The 17,359-nt window shown below is 43.1% G+C and overlaps 1 protein-coding gene and 1 long non-coding RNA gene across 6 annotated transcripts in view; both read left to right on the top strand.

Moving 5' to 3' along the window:
* KIF21B (kinesin family member 21B) overlaps positions 1–8,872 on the top strand; it is a 71,917-nt gene extending 63,045 nt beyond the window's left edge. For 3 of the 5 annotated variants that reach the window (XM_074222324.1, XM_074222321.1, XM_074222320.1), the window contains 4 exons: positions 5,634–5,804; positions 6,417–6,616; positions 7,271–7,494; positions 7,909–8,872. In XM_074222324.1, coding sequence (XP_074078425.1) covers positions 5,634–5,804; positions 6,417–6,616; positions 7,271–7,370 — 471 coding nt within the window. In that variant the 3' untranslated portion in view covers positions 7,371–7,494; positions 7,909–8,872. The remainder of the gene's footprint in view (positions 1–5,633; positions 5,805–6,416; positions 6,617–7,270; positions 7,495–7,908) is intronic. The other 2 variants (XM_074222323.1, XM_074222322.1) reach the window with 1 other exon arrangement.
* A 66-nt stretch (positions 8,873–8,938) lies between these two features.
* LOC141512952 (uncharacterized) overlaps positions 8,939–17,359 on the top strand; it is a 34,762-nt gene continuing 26,341 nt past the window's right edge. Inside the window, exon 1 of the long non-coding RNA XR_012475646.1 lies at positions 8,939–13,031. This is a non-coding gene — a long non-coding RNA (uncharacterized LOC141512952). The remainder of the gene's footprint in view (positions 13,032–17,359) is intronic.

Genomic DNA, 17,359 nt, shown 5'->3' with positions numbered 1-17,359 from the left:
ATAGTTTTGAATGATACAGGGACTCTATTGGGGATGATGAGGACAAAGAGTAGATTTGGGAAGAGTTGAGGTAGAGGGAGAAATGGGAAAATAAAAGATTCTGATCAGGTAAAGGAAATTCAGAATTCTTAATAACAAAAACTGAAGACTTGTGGATAATGAAAAGATCAAGATTATGTCAAATATTATGTGTTATTGAAATGAAGAGTTGGGATTGGTCATAAGGAACTGGGAAGTTAGGATTAATGTATTTTTTAAGTCCCTTAGTGTGAGGGAAGGAGATGGGATGCGATGGAAAGGAAGACTGAGATCTTTGAGAAAGGAAGGAGAGGATCCTAGGAGTTGTTAGATAACATCCACCAGAATCTAGTTTGGGTAATAAATTTGAATTGAGTGAACCTAAGAAAAGGAAACAGTGCTGTAGGAGGGCAATCAAAGGAGTCTGTATATGGCAGTAGAGAACTCCCCCCAAACAATTTGTGAGGTGGTGAGAGATTCTATGAGGAGAAATGTTACCAGTATTGGACAGGGTAACCAGAGATAGAGTTTCTTCTTTGGACAGACCCCAGAAGTCCCCTTCCCCTACCTTCAGTCAGCTGAGCACTCAGGGTTCAGTTGCTTGGAGGCTCCTGCTTGCTGGCCTAATGCCTACTTCCGTTCCCTGGATCTGGGCTGCCATGGCACTGAGTGCCCTGAGGGACTGGGCTTTGGGCTCCCTCTGGCAGAGGTCCCCCCACTGATCCTCCAAGTTGTGCCCAGTGCTCCCCGGGGTGCAGGTCAGGAAACTGCTTCTGCTGTGAGAACTGTGGCTCCCAGGAGCCCTGGGGCTCTTTCTGAGGGGCTGAAGTTTCTTCACTCTAGTAGGGCCATCACTCTAACCCCGTGGAGCAGGGGGTTATTTTCCAGGTTACCTTGGTCTAGAGAGTTGTCTCACTGGATCTTTCTGTGGGTTCTGTCTCTCGAAAATTCAGTTAGAGTCATAAATTTAATATTTTTAAAATATTATGGAGAGAACACCTAGGAGAGGCTCCTGTTGCCATCTTGGCTTCACCCCTACCCACTCCAGTTTCTTCTTCAGAAAAAAACTCCCTCAATGAGAGTTACACTTTTAATTCCAGTAGATTATAATACTAAGAACAATAATGATACTAACCTAATTCCCCTTCTACAAGTAGAAATCTATACATCAGTAACACCTTGAACACCTTGAGGTAGGTCACAGCAATACTGATTGATGAAAAAAAGCCACTTTGGACTACCTTGCCAAGCTAAGCAGTAACCATAAGTAGCACCAGATTAGAATATGAGTTCATTTGCAGAAGAGGACAATGAAAGGTGAACAATCACCCCATTCACAATGACAAGAAGCAGTTTCAGAAAAAATAAGACTTCCATGGGATGCAGATAAACCAGAGAATCCCAAGATTATTAAGATTATTTATAGATTAAATTAAGACAATCACATGTAGGTGTGAAATAAAACATCCTCCAGCATTTCAGTAGTCATCTATGGAGGTATACATGTATTTTTTCATAGGCTATTCTCACCATAGAACCCACCACATTTCGACATTAGTGCCTAATGTGCTCTATGTAAGGAAATGAAAAGTTAGGATGATATTGAGAAGTGCCATTGAACCTGACCAAATACATACAGAAGAAATTCACATTGAAAGCAATACAATTTTAAAAGCATACAGGTATTTGTTTTTAGGATATCTCAAAGAAGAAAAGAATGGAAGAGGTCATGGATGTTACTTTTACCCATCCACCCCACCAAAAAAGGTGACCAAGAATCCACCAACAATTCCAATCCCACATGCCTTGTTTTTCCTTCTTTATAAAATCATTAAGAGAGTGAGCTATGCAATACATCAAGGGTAAAAGAATGAGGGAGAGAAAAGCAGCCTTCCACAAGTTGTTTTCTGCTGTGGACCATATTTTCAGTCACTGAATAGACTGGACAGTTAGAGAGAATAAAAGATTTTTTTTTTTGGTGAGACAGGGTTAAGTGGCTTTCCCAGGATCATACAGCTAGTAACTTGTCGAGTATTTGAGGCTGGATTTGAATTCAAGTCTTTCAGGGATGGTACTCTATCTGCTGCATCACCTAACTGCTCCAAGAATCCAAGATGGTGCTGTGTCTATTATTTGCTGATTTAAAAAAATAAAATTTTGGCTCAGCAGAACAAAATAGAGTTTAGAAGTTCTCAAATAAAGTACATGTATATTTAAAATCAGGTAAAATTGTATGACAGATGTCATCATGGAAGCAATTCTGTTTTATGTCTAGCTAAGCTTCAGTACATAAGCCAGGGAGAGAGGTGCATTTGCCACCTCTGCTAGAAGATGACCTGAGCAGGGTTGAAACAGAAGGATTCCTTGTTGATAAGAGCTATTCCAAATGCAGAATTCTGTTCATAGATAACATAACACTCACTTCATCATGCCCTAGGAATACTAAAAGTTTCCACAAAATTCATAATCACTTGAAAGAGACGAGTTTAATCATTCACAGTAGAAAAACAAAGTGAATGAAAAACATATATTGCCCAGAAGATGTACATGCAGTCATCAGGTGCTACAGATGAACAATGAGCTGGGCATAGAATTCAATAGGAGCCATTGAGGCTGGGTTACATTTAGTAAATTGTATAATGCTTTCAATGTTCCCAGTGATCACAGTTACCAAAACTTCTCATAACCCAAGTATTCTTCTTATGATCCTTTATGGCTGAAAATTGTGAAATACCATGACCTCAGAAGGATCAATGCAAGCTAACCCAAAGGGCAATGGAAAAATGTGTACATGGTGGTTTAAAGTAGAACATAACATATCACCATTGATACATTCAACTAGTACTTACTATATAAGTGACTTTGGAAGTACAATAATGAAATTATTCCTGCTTGCAAGTAGCTTATTTTATTTTATTTTCCAATCATTGCAAAGATAGTTTTCAGCATTCATCTCTTTGCATGCTTTCAAGTTCCATGTTTTTCTATATCTCTCTCTTCCTTCTCCCCTCTCCATGGCAGCGAACAATCTGATATAGGTTTTATGTACATGTACATGTACAATCATGTTTAACGTATTTCCATAATAGTCATGTTGTGAAAGTGAAATTAGAATTAAGGGGCGGGGGGGGGGACCATGAGAAAGAAAGAAAAAATCATAGAAGAAGATCTAAAAAGTAAACATAGGGGCGGCTAGGTGGTGCAGTGGATAGAGCACCAGCCCTGGAGTCAGGAGTACCTGAGTTCAGGTCCGACCTCAGACACTTAATAATTACCTAGCTGTGTGGCCTTGGGCAAGCCACTTAACCCCATTGCCTTGAAAAAACTAAAAAAAAAGAAAAGTCAACATAGTATACCTTGCGTTACATTCAGACCTCAGTTTTTTCCTCTGGATGTGTATGACACTTTTTATAACAGGTCTCAGGATTGTCCTTGATCCTGCTGAGAGAGGTTGCATCCATCATAGTGATCATCTCATAATGTTGCAGATAATGTGAACAGTGTTCTCCTGGGTCTGCTCATTTCACTCAGTATGAGTTCATACAAGTTTTTCTAGGCTTTTCTAAAGTCCATCTGCTTCTGATTTCTTAGAGAGCAGTAGTATTCTATAACATTCATATACCATAACTTATTCAACCCAGTTGATGGACATCCCCTCAATTTCCAATTCTTTGCCACTACAAAAAGAGGTGCTGTAAATATTTTTGTCCATGTTAGTCTTTCCCCAACTTTTTATGATCTCTTTAGTATATAGACCTACCTAGTATGGTATTGCAGATCAGAGTAGATTAAAAGAAGGTAGATTTATCATTGTAGCAAATAACAGATAACATTCCCCCAAGTATCATCCTAATATCCCTGGAATATTAAAGGAATGAGAAAGTTTGGCAGTGTTGCAATCTGTTGATGAGATCACCAATCCTACTAAATTATTTCAAGACCAACCAGACAGTGTTGGGGGCTTCTTTACTCTTTTTGGAAATACCTGGGGCCTTCTAGCAGAAAAACACAGTACCCAAGGTGTAGTATTAGCTTCATCTGAGATTTTCCTCTTCTATACATATATTATTTTACTGCAAAAATTTCAGAAAGTCTTCTAATTGTTGCCTCCATTCCTTGCCTTGTTTGACCTTGGTTTCTCCTTAGCTCATCAGGAGGCATAGGTAAGATCATTCCCAGTAAAGTTCAATGTAAGTCAAATAAAACAATTCGATTCAATAAAATTGAAAACAATTCAAATAATAGAATTCAAAACTGTCAAATTTTGAGACAGCAAGAGCTTTCTGAAGGTACCCTATTCTCGACATGAGGCCAGCCAATCTTGCAGAGCCTGTTGTCATTCAGTTTGAGAATAGGCCTAAGCATCTGGACAGCTGTTACACTGTCTCAAGAACAAACCCAGAGGGTGACCCTTCCAGATTCCTCTTGACATTCAAAGTTCTGACAGTGAATTCCTGGCTCCTTTACTCCAATTTCTGGAACCAAGATTTCTAACCATTGAACTCCCTCCACTTAGCAAAGGTTCACCTAGATTGCAGCTAGGCTTCTGGAAGACCTGAGTTCAAAGTGTGGTCTGGGCAAGTCACATATCTCTGTCTGCCTCAGGTTCCTGATCTGTTAAATGGAAATAATAGCACTTATTTCCAAGGATCAAATAAGATAGTAAGTTCTATATAATTATTTATTATAATTATATGGACCAAGCACTATACTAATCACTTTACAGAAAGACCTGAGTTCAAATCCCATCTCTGACAGCATCTGGCAGGATGACCCCAGAGGAGATACTTTCTCAGGGTCCTAAGCCAGAGGTGTCACTCCCTAGTTAGGCCCAACCAGATTATAGTGTAGCTGGGAATTATTTAACAAAACAATAGAACATAGATGATATTAATAAGTAGTTGAGTCAGTATCTGGTCTTCCAAGTTTAATGGTCCTTTTCTATTTGAGTTTGTCATCCTTGATCTCAGAGAAGGTGCCAACCTGCCTTGGTAGAGCAAACTTCTTCACCTAAGTGTTCCCCATACTGATTACAACAACAACAAATTACAGATCCAGTCCGATTCTTTGACCATGAATGGATGCTATGGATTGTAAGCATTCATGAGGGCAGGAATGTGTCTTGAACTTTCTTCAATTAACTTTTGTTTTTAAACTCTACCATAGTAGACTGTATACAGCAGACTTTTAACAATTGTTGAGTTTATCTTAATAAAGTTGCTCATATCTTCCCATCTGGGAGACTTCTGTATTTCAGCAGTAATCCCATATACTTTTCAAAAGTAATTTGGGAAAAGGCATTTCTTTAACTTCCTTACCCTCACTTTGTTCTGTTTGGTTACAAAACCCATTTCTCCCTTCATTTTCTGAGTATTCTTTCTCCTGATTGCCTGAGAAGACAGATTGCCTGAGAAGACATGGGATCCTTGGGGAGGGGATGGGCATGACATAATCCAGTAGAAGAGTTGAACCTAGAGCCTAGAGGAAGGATCTGGCTTCCCTGGGCTCTTCAGAAGGAGGTGGCAAATCTCTCCTACCCATGACCCCATACGCTTCAAGACCTAAGACTGACCTTTCCACCACCTGATGTAGAGGTACTTGCTTCTCCTCCACAGATGTTTGAGCTGGGAGAGTGTGTGATGGGCAACATCAGCCCCACCCATAACTTTGAACCCCCCCACTATGATGGCATCGAGTGCCTAGCCATCCAAGGCGACATCCTATTCAGCGGCTCCCGAGACAATGGCATCAAGAAGTGGGACCTGGAACAGCAGGAGCTCATTCAGGTTGGGACAGGGAAAAAGGATAAACATGAAAAATATGAATAGGTCTAGGGGACCTCCTGTTTCCCCCTTCTCTATTCTCTTCCACCCACCCATATTCAGACACCCAATGTCATTTACTCTTCTCCCCCACTCTCCCTGTGGCAAACACAGCTTGAGAAGGATCTTCTAGCAAGCACACCTCGGCCAAGCTTGATAAGTGACTCCTGTCCCTCTTCCCTGGGCAGTTGCTTCTGATGTCTGATCACTGGATTGAAGCATGTTTGTCTTTTCAGGATTACTAAATTAGGGGTCCCAGCTAGGTGTTGGAGAGAAAGGACCTCTGACACCAGGATGCATAAGCATCCTATCTCCAGCCACCAGTGAGACAAGCTCCAAAGGGGTACAGGGTGCTGGTCCAAAGAGTTCTACTCCCTGGCGTTTGCCCAGTTTTCTCAGTATACCTTAGGTGATGGCAGAATGAGATGAAGAGTAGGGCAAGTTAGAGCTAGAGCTTGCCTCCCATCTCATACTTAACCTTTCCTTCCATTCCCTTGGACCCTAATCTGAAAAACTTTAGAGATTCAAATGCTAAGTCATCCTTACTGTCTTTGGTTACTTCCCATCCTTCCACAGCAAATCCCAAATGCCCACAAGGACTGGGTCTGTGCCCTGGCCTTTGTTCCTGGCCGACCCATGCTGCTGAGTGCTTGCCGAGGGGGCTTCATCAAGGTCTGGAATGTGGAAAACTTCACGCCAATTGGAGAGATCAAAGGTCACGACAGCCCCATCAATGCCATCTGTACCAACTCCAAGCACATTTTTACGGCCTCCAGGTAAGCTTGGAGGACCCACCCTCCCTGAACTCTCTGCCCTCACTTCCCATTCAGATTTCACTCTTCCCAGGATGGATAGAGTAGAGAAGGAATAGGCAGAATTCCGGGAAGGTTCAATCATAGGCCCTGAATTAACTAGGAGTTAGCATCTGACTAGCACTGACAAGTGGCCTCTCCACTCACCCAGTAAAACAGGGAGGAGGGATTCAGGAAAGGGGGCAGCCAGGACATGGGTGACAAGCTGAGCAGATGGAGAGTGGAGGGGAGAGGTCCTGTGTTCCTGCTCAGTTCTCTTTTCTCCCAGCCTCCCCTATTCAGTCAACAAGATTCTTGCTGTTATCTAGTTCAGGTTTTCCCATCTCCCCACTGCCTCGCAGCTATCATCCCCTGCCAAGAACAGTGCCCCCGCTCCAGGAAGGGTACAGCAGCTTCCCTTCCCCCAAATTCCCTTCTATCTCTCCCCCTGACCCTGGGTCCATCCATCTATTTATCTCCCTTTCCCCCTATGGAGGGGTCCTCCTCGCCACCTTATCCTTAGGGGTACTCACACTGATTTCTTCTTCTTCCTTCTTTTCCGACCATATTCCCTCTTCTCTTTGTCTCTGTCTCTCATTTCTCTCTCTCCCCCACCTGACCCCTCTTCTCCTGTCACAGTGACTGCCGGGTAAAGTTGTGGAGTTACGTCCCTGGACTCACCCCCTGCCTTCCTCGCCGCGTCCTGGCTATAAAGGGCCGTGCTACTAGTCTGCCTTGACCCTCTGTTTCCCCCTCTCTTCCCTCATTTTTCCTCTGTCCTCCTTTTTCTCCTCTCTTCTTCTCCCCTTCTTCCCTCTTCCTTTCCTTTCTTTCTCCACTTCGATCCAAGCTGCTTCTTAACGGTATGAGATTTTTACTCCCTCATCTCCTAGACCTTCCCCGTTGATCTAGAGAAAAGTACTGTCCCTCTTCCTCATCCCCCCAAAAGCCACACAGTTCTACCCCCACACTCTCCACTTCTGAGCATGAGCAATGGGGCAGTGTCCTAGAACTGGGACATCTAGGAGAGGGTCACAGAGAGAAGAGGGGGGGGAAGGGGGTGAGCTGGCACAGTTTTCAACTGGGCAAAGATGGCCAATCTGGGCTAGTGTCTCTCAGCCCAGAATCCCTTCACCCCCGCAGTTAGGGTTATCCCCCTGCTCCTAAGATGAGCTTGGGGCTCTGGGAATCCTACCCTTGCCTCCTTCAGGCCAGCTGGGCCCACTTTAAGAGCTGACCTTTGCCTCCCCCTTTCTCTCTTTCTTTCTCCCTCCCAGTGATCTGACAGTGAAATTCTGGAGCGGAAGGCGGCTACCCAGTGGCACATTATAGGAGCAAGGGCCAGAGAGGCATTCGGATCCACATTTCTTCCTGTAGCTGGACATCATCTAAAGAGGAAACAGCTTCAGACAATTTAGATCCCTCGGGTCCAGGCCAGACGATGCTGAAGATCCTGGGCAAGAGGGTTTTGGGGATTCTTTCCCTCTTCTCTCCTAGCCTTCCTCAGGGGAGAGTATTCTCAAACCAACCTCTCAGTGGAAGTGGGAGCCCTCTTGGGGGAAAGGAGAGGGGAAGGATAGTTAAGCTGTGAAGCCAAAGGGCATTTTTTATCCCCATTCTTTCCCCTAAAGCTCCTCAGCTTCTTCCAGGTTTGGCCCCATTTTCTTCCTGCTAAATTAGCCCCTTCCCACCCCAACCTCAGGAGCTCTCCAGCTGGTCTGTGAGAAGACCTTGGGGAACATTTAACTAGCTTGCCCCCTCCAGAAAGCCCCATGGTGGGAAGGGGATCCTGAGCCAGGTTGAGGGGATCCCCCAGTCCCAATCAGCCATACTTTAACTTGGAAATGAGCTTGCCCTTCTTTACTCTGTCTTCCAGAGGGGCATTCCTCTCTTACCCTTCTGGCACCCCATTCTGTTTCTGAGTCCTCAACATCCTCCCCCTAAAGGAAGGAGGGCAAAGGTAAAAAAGAGTCCCTCCTTCTAGTGGCTGTGTAAATTTGGGGATGGCAGTTGCCAGGCCCTACCCCTAAGCCTTCTCCCTGGGACCACCACCATCCCACTCCACCCCACTGTCCCTAGGGCTCAACTCTTCTTCTCCTGGGGTCAAAGTAGGCCCATCCTTCAGAGAGTTTATCTGAGGAGAGAGTCACAGACTCCGCCTGATCATTTTCATCTATTTAATTATTTATTTATTTATTTATTACTGGCACTTCCTGGATACCAACTTGAAGTTTCTTCTGATGCACTCTATTCCTTTGAGCTCTCCAGGGTCAGAGAATTCTGAGGGGGGGGGGAAGAGCAGGGAGGAAGGCAGAGGGGGAAAACATGGGGAAGGGTCCTCAAATGGGAAAAGGTGCTGGAGAGCACCCCTGAGCCTCTGCTTCTGAGCCATCCACTTCACCCTAGCCTTCATCACATTCTGGGACTGATTGGGGAATAATGCTTTTGACTTTTTTCTCTCCCCGGTCCTTGCCCTCACCTCTATCTCCACTATCACTTCTTTTCCAATCCCAACTACCACCCAATTCTGGGCTATTCCTGGCTTTCCTGTCTGAGGGGGGAGCATCCTAGCCCATGACTGACTCATACCATCAGACGCTCCAGTGCCTTCCATCCCCCTGGGGCCTGGCACCCACAGCTGGGTGACCTCGTGCCAGTGTGTCTTGCCGCCTCCCCTTGCAACCTTCTGTCCTGGTGACAGCTGCCTGCCTTCCTAGCTGGATCTGAGTTAAGGGAGGTCTTGCTCTATACCCCACTCTCCCCCTACCCCCCTTGCCACCACATGTTGTTACAAACCCCATGGCGGGGGATTCCTGCCCCACTCCCACATCACTTAAGAAGCAGCTTTTGGATCCTCTCCCTTGTTCCATGGTACTGTGTATAGTAAGATGTCTTGAGTAGTAAGGACTCAATTGTAGAGTCTCTTCTTTTGCCCCTCCCCCCCTCTCCCCCCCATAAACTGGAAAAGAAGACTCTTTTATTCCAAGGTTATGGTGGAGAGTGGGCTTAGAAGGTTCTCCATGGTTTTAACTAGACCATACCCCAGTTTGTCTCTCCAGCTCCTTTATGGTTATTCAAGAGACACATTTTCAAGCCTTAAAACTGGAAGGAAAATAAGGGAGAATCATTTACTCATTCAAAAGACCCAGTACTCTTTGGGGATTTTTGGGTTTTGTTTTTTCTTGGTCTGGGAGTGGGAGGGGAAGGGTGTTGGATTGAAAGATGCTCTGGTTTATTTTTTCTTGACCAGGGCCCACTCATTAGGTGAATTTTATATTAAATTAATGTGTGGGGTTGCCTTCCTGGTGGGACTTAGTGACCTCAAAGATCCCCAAGGACTCCCAGGGAAACATAGTGGAGTCTTTCCCCATCATTTTTCTGCTGCCACACTAGCCCTTTACTTTTCTGACCTCTTCCCACCGGCATGGGCATAGAAGGATTTGGGATCTGAAGTCAAGCATGGGGACTGATGTCTCACTTGTCCTCTTCTGAGAGCTTGTCGCCTGGTACTTCTGGAAGTGGACATGAGCATCTCTCCTCCCTCATCTCACTGCACTTGGATTGACGGGAGAATAGAGCTGTAGTTGTACAGGAATCACTTGGAGCTTCTGAACAAAAGTCATATGGAGGATATGTGATGAGGCTTTTGCATTTCTTGAGGAGTTCCTATGTCTGAGAGGGAGAAAATATGCCAGGGTAAAGCTGGCCCTCCCTTCCCCCAGGATGCCTATCTTTTTAGAGTCAGCAAACCAACTTTTCCCCTTACCAAGAAGCAGCAATGACTTTGCAGAATAACTGTTCACAGTTCTTCTCTTTGCTGGACATTGGCTGAAATTTGGGGTCATTTGGTTGCAGGAAGAAGAAAAAGTTTTGGTCTTCAGGGAACAATAGACAGTATGACTCTGTATGATGGCTTATTTACTCTTTCCCAGCCCCAATGTTTGGGGTGGGAGGAGCAAGAGTGGAAAGACACATTTTCATGTCCCACAGGCACCTCCCCTCCACTCCAAAGCAAGCACATGTCTGTTTGCCCCTCTTCTCCATCATACCATCTTTGACATGGGAGATGGGCACCATCTTGCGCTGAGAGATGGGGAAAGTTCCCCAGGATAGGGGCTGCTGTTTACAAACATTGGACAAACAAACAAGACTGCATTCCCCACTGCCCTGGACTTTGGATCCCACCAGGTCTGGAGGAGCAGCCCCCCAGTAATGGGAATTGTACTATGACTTTTTATTTGGTTCCTACTCAAAGTTTGATCCCACGGTCCCCCTGTATTGTGGTTGTTGTCTGATCCCTTTGTTGTTGATGTTGGGTTAGCTACCTCATGGCTGGGCCTGGGCTTTGCTATATGTGAGTGTGCTGGCTTTCCAGAAACTTGAAATTCTGACAGGGTCATTCCATCCCTAAGTTGTTGGGCAGCTGAACTTGAAGAAAGTCGGGTCTCTCAGCACTTTCTTGAAGAGGGGTTGGGAGGCACGGACTTTTTAAGTCTGAGCCAGAGAATGTTGGGCAACGGGCAACAACCGCACAAGTATTTACAAGTATTTTAAGTGTTACAAGCACAAAATGATTGTATTCTGAGCACAAGCCCCAGACTTGAGGAAGCTTAGACCCAGCTTTGGAGCATAGGAAGGCCAGACCACCAGACCTACCTCTAGGTTCCCTCTGGGCAGAAAAGAAGACTCCTATTGGTCAGTGTGACCTGATCTCGAGAGAATTCCCATCCTTGCCCTGGTTTCCTTCCCTTAGGCCAACCCCAATGCCATGCCATAGGGAGGAAGTCAACCTATCCTTTGGGCATTAATCAGAGATAGACACAAAGAACTGAAAGGTAGGGGCGTGGGAACATAAGTTGTGTCCTCACCATTCCCCAAAAGCTTAGAGATTGAAGGAGCTCTGAGTCCATAACAATCCCCAGATTCTGGCCTCACAGACCTCTCCTAATTGTCTCTAAATAGCTTAAACTGATTAAAGGACCCATCAAGTCTCCTGGGTAAGAGAGCTCTTAGTTAGGGCCCAGATTCTCAAGCACAGTATTATTGAATTTTACAGTATTCACTGAAGTTAGTGGCAACTGAGTTCTGAGAAGGCTTCTCTAGAATAGACCCTGGAGTTGGCTCTGGGGCAAGATGGCAAAGAAAGGAGAGTATTGGTACCTTAAGTTTTCATCAGGGGAAATGGGACCCTTGCACATAGGTGAGATTTGGAAGGTGAGATCAGGAAGGGACTTAGAGATCATCTCTTCCCATATACTACTGTATTCTCCACCATTTGCAAAAACAAAGCTGATAGTGGGCTTTTAGCAACTGAAAAACCTTTGCTAATGGGCAAGATTTGTCAATCTCAAATTTATAAAGTCAAGTCCCTCTTGCCTTTCATTGTTACACTGGAAGCCTGCCCTCTCCACCTGGATGGGCAGGTCCCATCTATGCCAGGTTCCTGGGGTATTTGGGTTGGTATTGCCCACAGTGCACATTGTGCTGCTACCCTTTGACCATGCCTCTAATGCCAGGGTGCCATACCCTCACCCAGCTGGTCTGGATCCTTTGCCAGGCTTTTCCATCTTCATTGAACTGCCAGGTCTTCTCCCATTATTATGCCCTTGGTTTTCCTTCTGGTCATGTAACATTCCCTAAGACTGACACTATTCCTCTAGTTCCCTGGCTCTAATTAAGCCTGGAAATTCAAGAGGGCAAAGAGGTTTGTGGGGATGATGCCCAGTGGTGTACCCATCACTGGCTACTTCAATATCCCATTTCTTTCCCCCACCATCATCACTCATTCCTCTCCCCAGTGCACAAATGAGAGCATGGACCCTCAACCAAGGTCCAACATTGCTTGAGTTTCTGCTATCACAAAGTCCGCTGGCCCCAATGGAGCAGGAGTGTCACTGCTTTGACCTGACCACCAGCTGTTTCCAAGAGGCAACTTCTCTGAGGCTCCAGGGACCAATCTTGCCCTTGCTCCTCTCTGTGTATAGCACAAGGTGTAGATATGTTTTGTACCTTTGCGGACAGTTGTAAATAGTGTAAGAAAGTTATTTAAACCTCACGCTGTACATTTTTGTTTTCGACCTAGGTATGTTGGTTCCCACAAGGTCTTCGTAAATAAAGCCAAAATGGCCATTGTTTGTGGATGTTGCTGCCATGGGTGGGTGATGTTTGACCTTGTGTTTGTGGTCCCAGAATGAAATGCATCATGCCCTTGCAAGATAAAGCAACTTGATGGTTATGGTGGCTGCTTTAGTCAGGAAGTCCGAGTTTGAACCTCATTTCAACACTGTGTTATCTGACCCTGGGCAAGTCACTTCATCTCTGAACCTCAGTTTCCTCATCTGTAAAATGAAAATAATATCTACATCCCAGAATGGTTGTGAGGACCCTCATCTGAATTAAGGTATCAACTTATCACCACATATTACCTTTTAGTTTAAACAGTATTTATTGAATACCCACTGAGTTTAGGTACTAGGGTTACAAATTGGAGGGGGGGAAACCACAACTCTGAAATTCTTTTCCTCAAGCTTTGTACTGTATACTCTGGCACCAAATTATTGCTTAGTCATTTCATCAAAATACTAGGATTACAAAGGGGAGGAATGGTTTCAGGATCTAGAAAGGCTCATTGAATTTATAGGTCACCCTTCTAGTGCTTCCATCTAACCTATCCCTCCCCTAATTAGTGGCATATTAGCAAGGGCTAGGAATCAAAATATAGGGTCTCCTTCCTTGAAACTAGTAGACCCCAAAAGGAGGTACTTTGTAGAATAGGTAGGAGTAACAGAAGTCTTATCATGAAAAAAAATACACATAGGCTTTTTATTCAGAGTCTCAGTCCTAGCATCTCTTCCCAGACTTCCCCAGGTTACTTGGGGGCAGTTGTTCTTGACAGGAGTGTGCCCAACATAAAATAAACCTGGGGGTGAACATGCAACTGTAAGATTGCAAGATTCTATTTAGGGGTAATGCCTAAAAGAAAGGCCTTAGGTGGGAGGGAGGGAGGTCTGAGGTATAATCAGAGGTACAGGTGAGTTATTGGGATATAGCCAGAAGGAGTCTTTAACCATATAAACACCCAATACTTATTTTGTTCTGGGATCCCCACGCTGATTTTAGGATGACTAAAAACTAAAGGTTTGAGGTCAGAATGGATTTTCTAAACTTGGAAGTTGATGAGTCTAGAGAGATGGATGAAAGAAGCCTGGATGAAAGAAAATATATACCCAAGAAAAGAAAGACAAAGGGCAAGGGGGGAAAATGTTAAGACTGGGCTTTCCTGGGAAAATATGACAATAAATTAGTATAGTTGGACTAAAAAGCTTTTTCTGAAAGGAAAAAACATGACATTCCTGCAGAAAAATACAGACATGTCAAGTGTTAATAAAATAATAGCTCCTTACAAAAAAGATGTTACTTGCTTCGTTGCTAGAAGTAGAAATGGGAATTAACATTAATATAAAAACTTTAAGGTTTACATTAATAGCACTAATCCCTACAACATTAAGGTAAGTACTATAGTTCTTTCATCTTTCAATCAAGAAAGCCAAAACTCAGAAAAGTCAAGTGAGTTTCTCCCAGTCACAAAGCTTCTTCCTATGAAATAGGTCCTGATCTTAAAGTTCAGAGTTTACAGGATCAAAGCTTTGGAATTGGAGGGGACCTTGAGAGGTCATCATTCGATAATAAATATCAAGCACCAACTCTATATTAAGCACTGGGGATATGATTTAAAGTATGCAGGTAGAATGACAACAACCCTGTGAGGTAGGTGCTATTTTTATTCCCATTTTACAGATAAGGAAACTGAGACCCAGAGAGATATTCATGGCTACAATACATAGCAATTAGATTTTGAACCTAGATCCTTTAACTGAGGCTAGAGTTCTTTACACCATTCTGAGAGCAAGGTTTGCCTTTACCACCTAGCTTAGAGCCTTCTGATCTTACTAAAGGAGGATGAATTCTGGAGCAAGTAACATGAAAGGCATTCTTGATACGGTACAGAATTCTGGGGGGTACTCAAAGATATGAGGGACATATTAACTTTTACTGACTCTAAAAAGCAGGCTACTCCTTAAGGGAGCTAGCAACATGGAGGGGGATAGGTAGAGACTTTTAAAGGGGAGTAAGGCGTGATGTGTGCTAGGAGGAGTTTGGGGAGGGTTTAACGGAGGGACTACTTCTATGCTTTCTGCATGCAAGTATATTTTAGGCTTATTCTATCAGAAAGTCAGCTAAAGTAGTCAAGCTCATTTCTGGTGGACTTTGGCAGCATCCTGTTACCTCAACACTCTTCATAGGCCTTGATCTCCCAATTTTGAGGCACCAATGCCAGATATTTTCTGTCTGGGTACACTAATATACAGGATGTGAATCAGCACAAAATATAGGATACACAAGATGGTCGTATGTTAGCACAAGGTCACACACTAGGATAACATGCTTCTGCCTAACATTTCCTCTGTATCATTCTCAAATCAATTTTTACTATATATTTTGTTATATAATCACCATTATATACAATGGTGGCTTCTACCAATTTTTTTTTGCAAGATTTTGTTTTACAGTTTTTTATCCCTCCCTCCCTTTCCTCTCTTCTTCCCCCAACAGAAGGCAATCTGAATATAGTCTTTACACACAAATAAATTTTTAAAAATATACTCAAGGTAGTTAGGAACATATTCCCAAGGACAGAATGACTTTGGTCTCTTAGGACACCATGAAAAAAATATTCTGTTCTCAAATCCATAGCAGACTTGGGGTGGAACAGGGGAAGGAAGCAGTCATCGGTCTTCTAATTTTAAATTATTATTCAAGCTAATAGCCAAGTGTGGTGGTCAGAGAGTCAGTCCCAATCAGAAAGACCTGGGTTCAAGTTTTGCCTTAGACAAATTTATAGTGAAATGGACAAAACCAAGAGAATCTTGTACACAGTGACAATTTTTTTTAGGTTTTTGCAAGGCAATGGGGGTAAGTGCCTTGCCCAAGGCCACACAGCTAGGTAATTTATTAAGTGTCTGAGGCCAGATTTGAACTCTAGATCTTATTTAAGATATGCAATTTGTGAAACCCAATTAAAAGCAGTAAACTTAAGGGCAAAGTGATTTTCTTTGGAAAAGAATTCACTTTAAGGCTTGTTAAATAGCCTATTTGCCTCTACCCCCATATCTGTTTAAAATATAATTAGATGGTACAGTGGATAGAGCATAATCCCCGGAGTCAGGAGGTCCTGAGTTCAAATCCAGCCTCAGATACTTAATTATCTATTTGTATGATCTTGGGTAAGTCACTTAACCTTGTTGCCTTAAATAAATTTTTAAAAAAATAAAATACAATTAGATTGAGTAACTTTTTTATAGGCCTTATAGAAATTTTTCAGTAGCATGTCAATTCACAAAGTGAGGGATACCTCTGCATACCTTATTATTTGGTCCTTGGGACCCCCTCCAACTGGACAACCAACACAAATAAGTGAGAAAATAAATTTTGCTTTAAAACCCTGTTTTGAGATTGAGAAAAAGCTACTGCCCTGATCTCTATCTTAGCTCCTATTTCCCTGCTCTTGGGGGTCACACCCCATACATTTCCTACTCAGTCCGCTTTGCAGGCTTTGATACTTGATATTTAAGACTGATCCTATTTAAAGGAAGAAGAAAACTTGGACAAAAGGCTCAAATCCTCATCTAATTTAAAAACTGAAGAAGATGGAGCAGTTGTACAATTAATAGAATTATGATGGATGTAAATTAAAGATACATAATAGAATAAAAAGCTGAACTGTAATCTAAATATTTGGGGGAAACCTTACTCCTGCAGATAGGAAAAAACCCTATTCTGGGTAACATTAACAACTCAGTCTTTTAGGGCAAGAGACAGTTAATTATTTGGTGTTTTTGAATGAAAAAAATGTCTTTTTATCTTTTTAGAAGAAATGGAAGTTGAAAACAAAATATAGAATGCACTGAATGTTAGAACTTGAAAGGACTTTAGAGATTATTTAATTTGATTGCCTCACTTTATAGATAAGGATACTACCACCTAGAGAGGTGAAGTGATTTGCTCCAGTTTACAAGAAAGATATTTTGATACCTTTGGTGATCAACTTGTAAAAAATAAGCTTTCCAAAGTTAAGTAACCTGTTGTTATAAGTAGAAACTTGATAATTTTAAAGGATAAATAGCCTAAGAAGACCATTTAGAAATATACTTTCCTCCTTAAGGAAACAGCAATTTTGTTAGCCTTCAGGGTTACTAAGACTATATTAAAATCACTAATACAAATGTCTGAAAATAGTAGAAGTAGAGCATAAATTAGATAAAAAGTAAAAACCAAATAGTGATAAAGCCTTAAACTTGCTGTGGTAATGGCAACTTATAGAGATGAAGTTAAGGGACTTCTGGCCAAGATGACTGAGAGAAGCCAGGCACTGTGCTAAAGTCTCCTGGTTTTCCCTCAGAAATAATATGAAATAGACCTCTTAACAGAAATTTGATCAACAAAACCCAGAAAAAAAAGCTAGGAGAAGAGCATTTACCAACAAGGTCTCTCTCTGGGGAGCCTGGGTGAGCCAGGAGCAGAGAACAGAGTGCCAACCAAGGATAGTGGGGTGAGACTCAGGACTAACCTAAGATCAGTCATGGAGGCTTTGGCTGTGAGAGCCGTGGTCTGAGGAGCAACCTAGGCAAAGGCTTTGGCTATGGAAGCAGTGGCCTGGGGAGCCCCAGC

Source organism: Macrotis lagotis, chromosome 2, assembly GCF_037893015.1.
Source record: "Macrotis lagotis isolate mMagLag1 chromosome 2, bilby.v1.9.chrom.fasta, whole genome shotgun sequence".
Classification (NCBI taxonomy): domain Eukaryota; kingdom Metazoa; phylum Chordata; class Mammalia; order Peramelemorphia; family Peramelidae; genus Macrotis; species Macrotis lagotis.
This window is presented reverse-complemented; position numbering and strand designations above follow the sequence as displayed.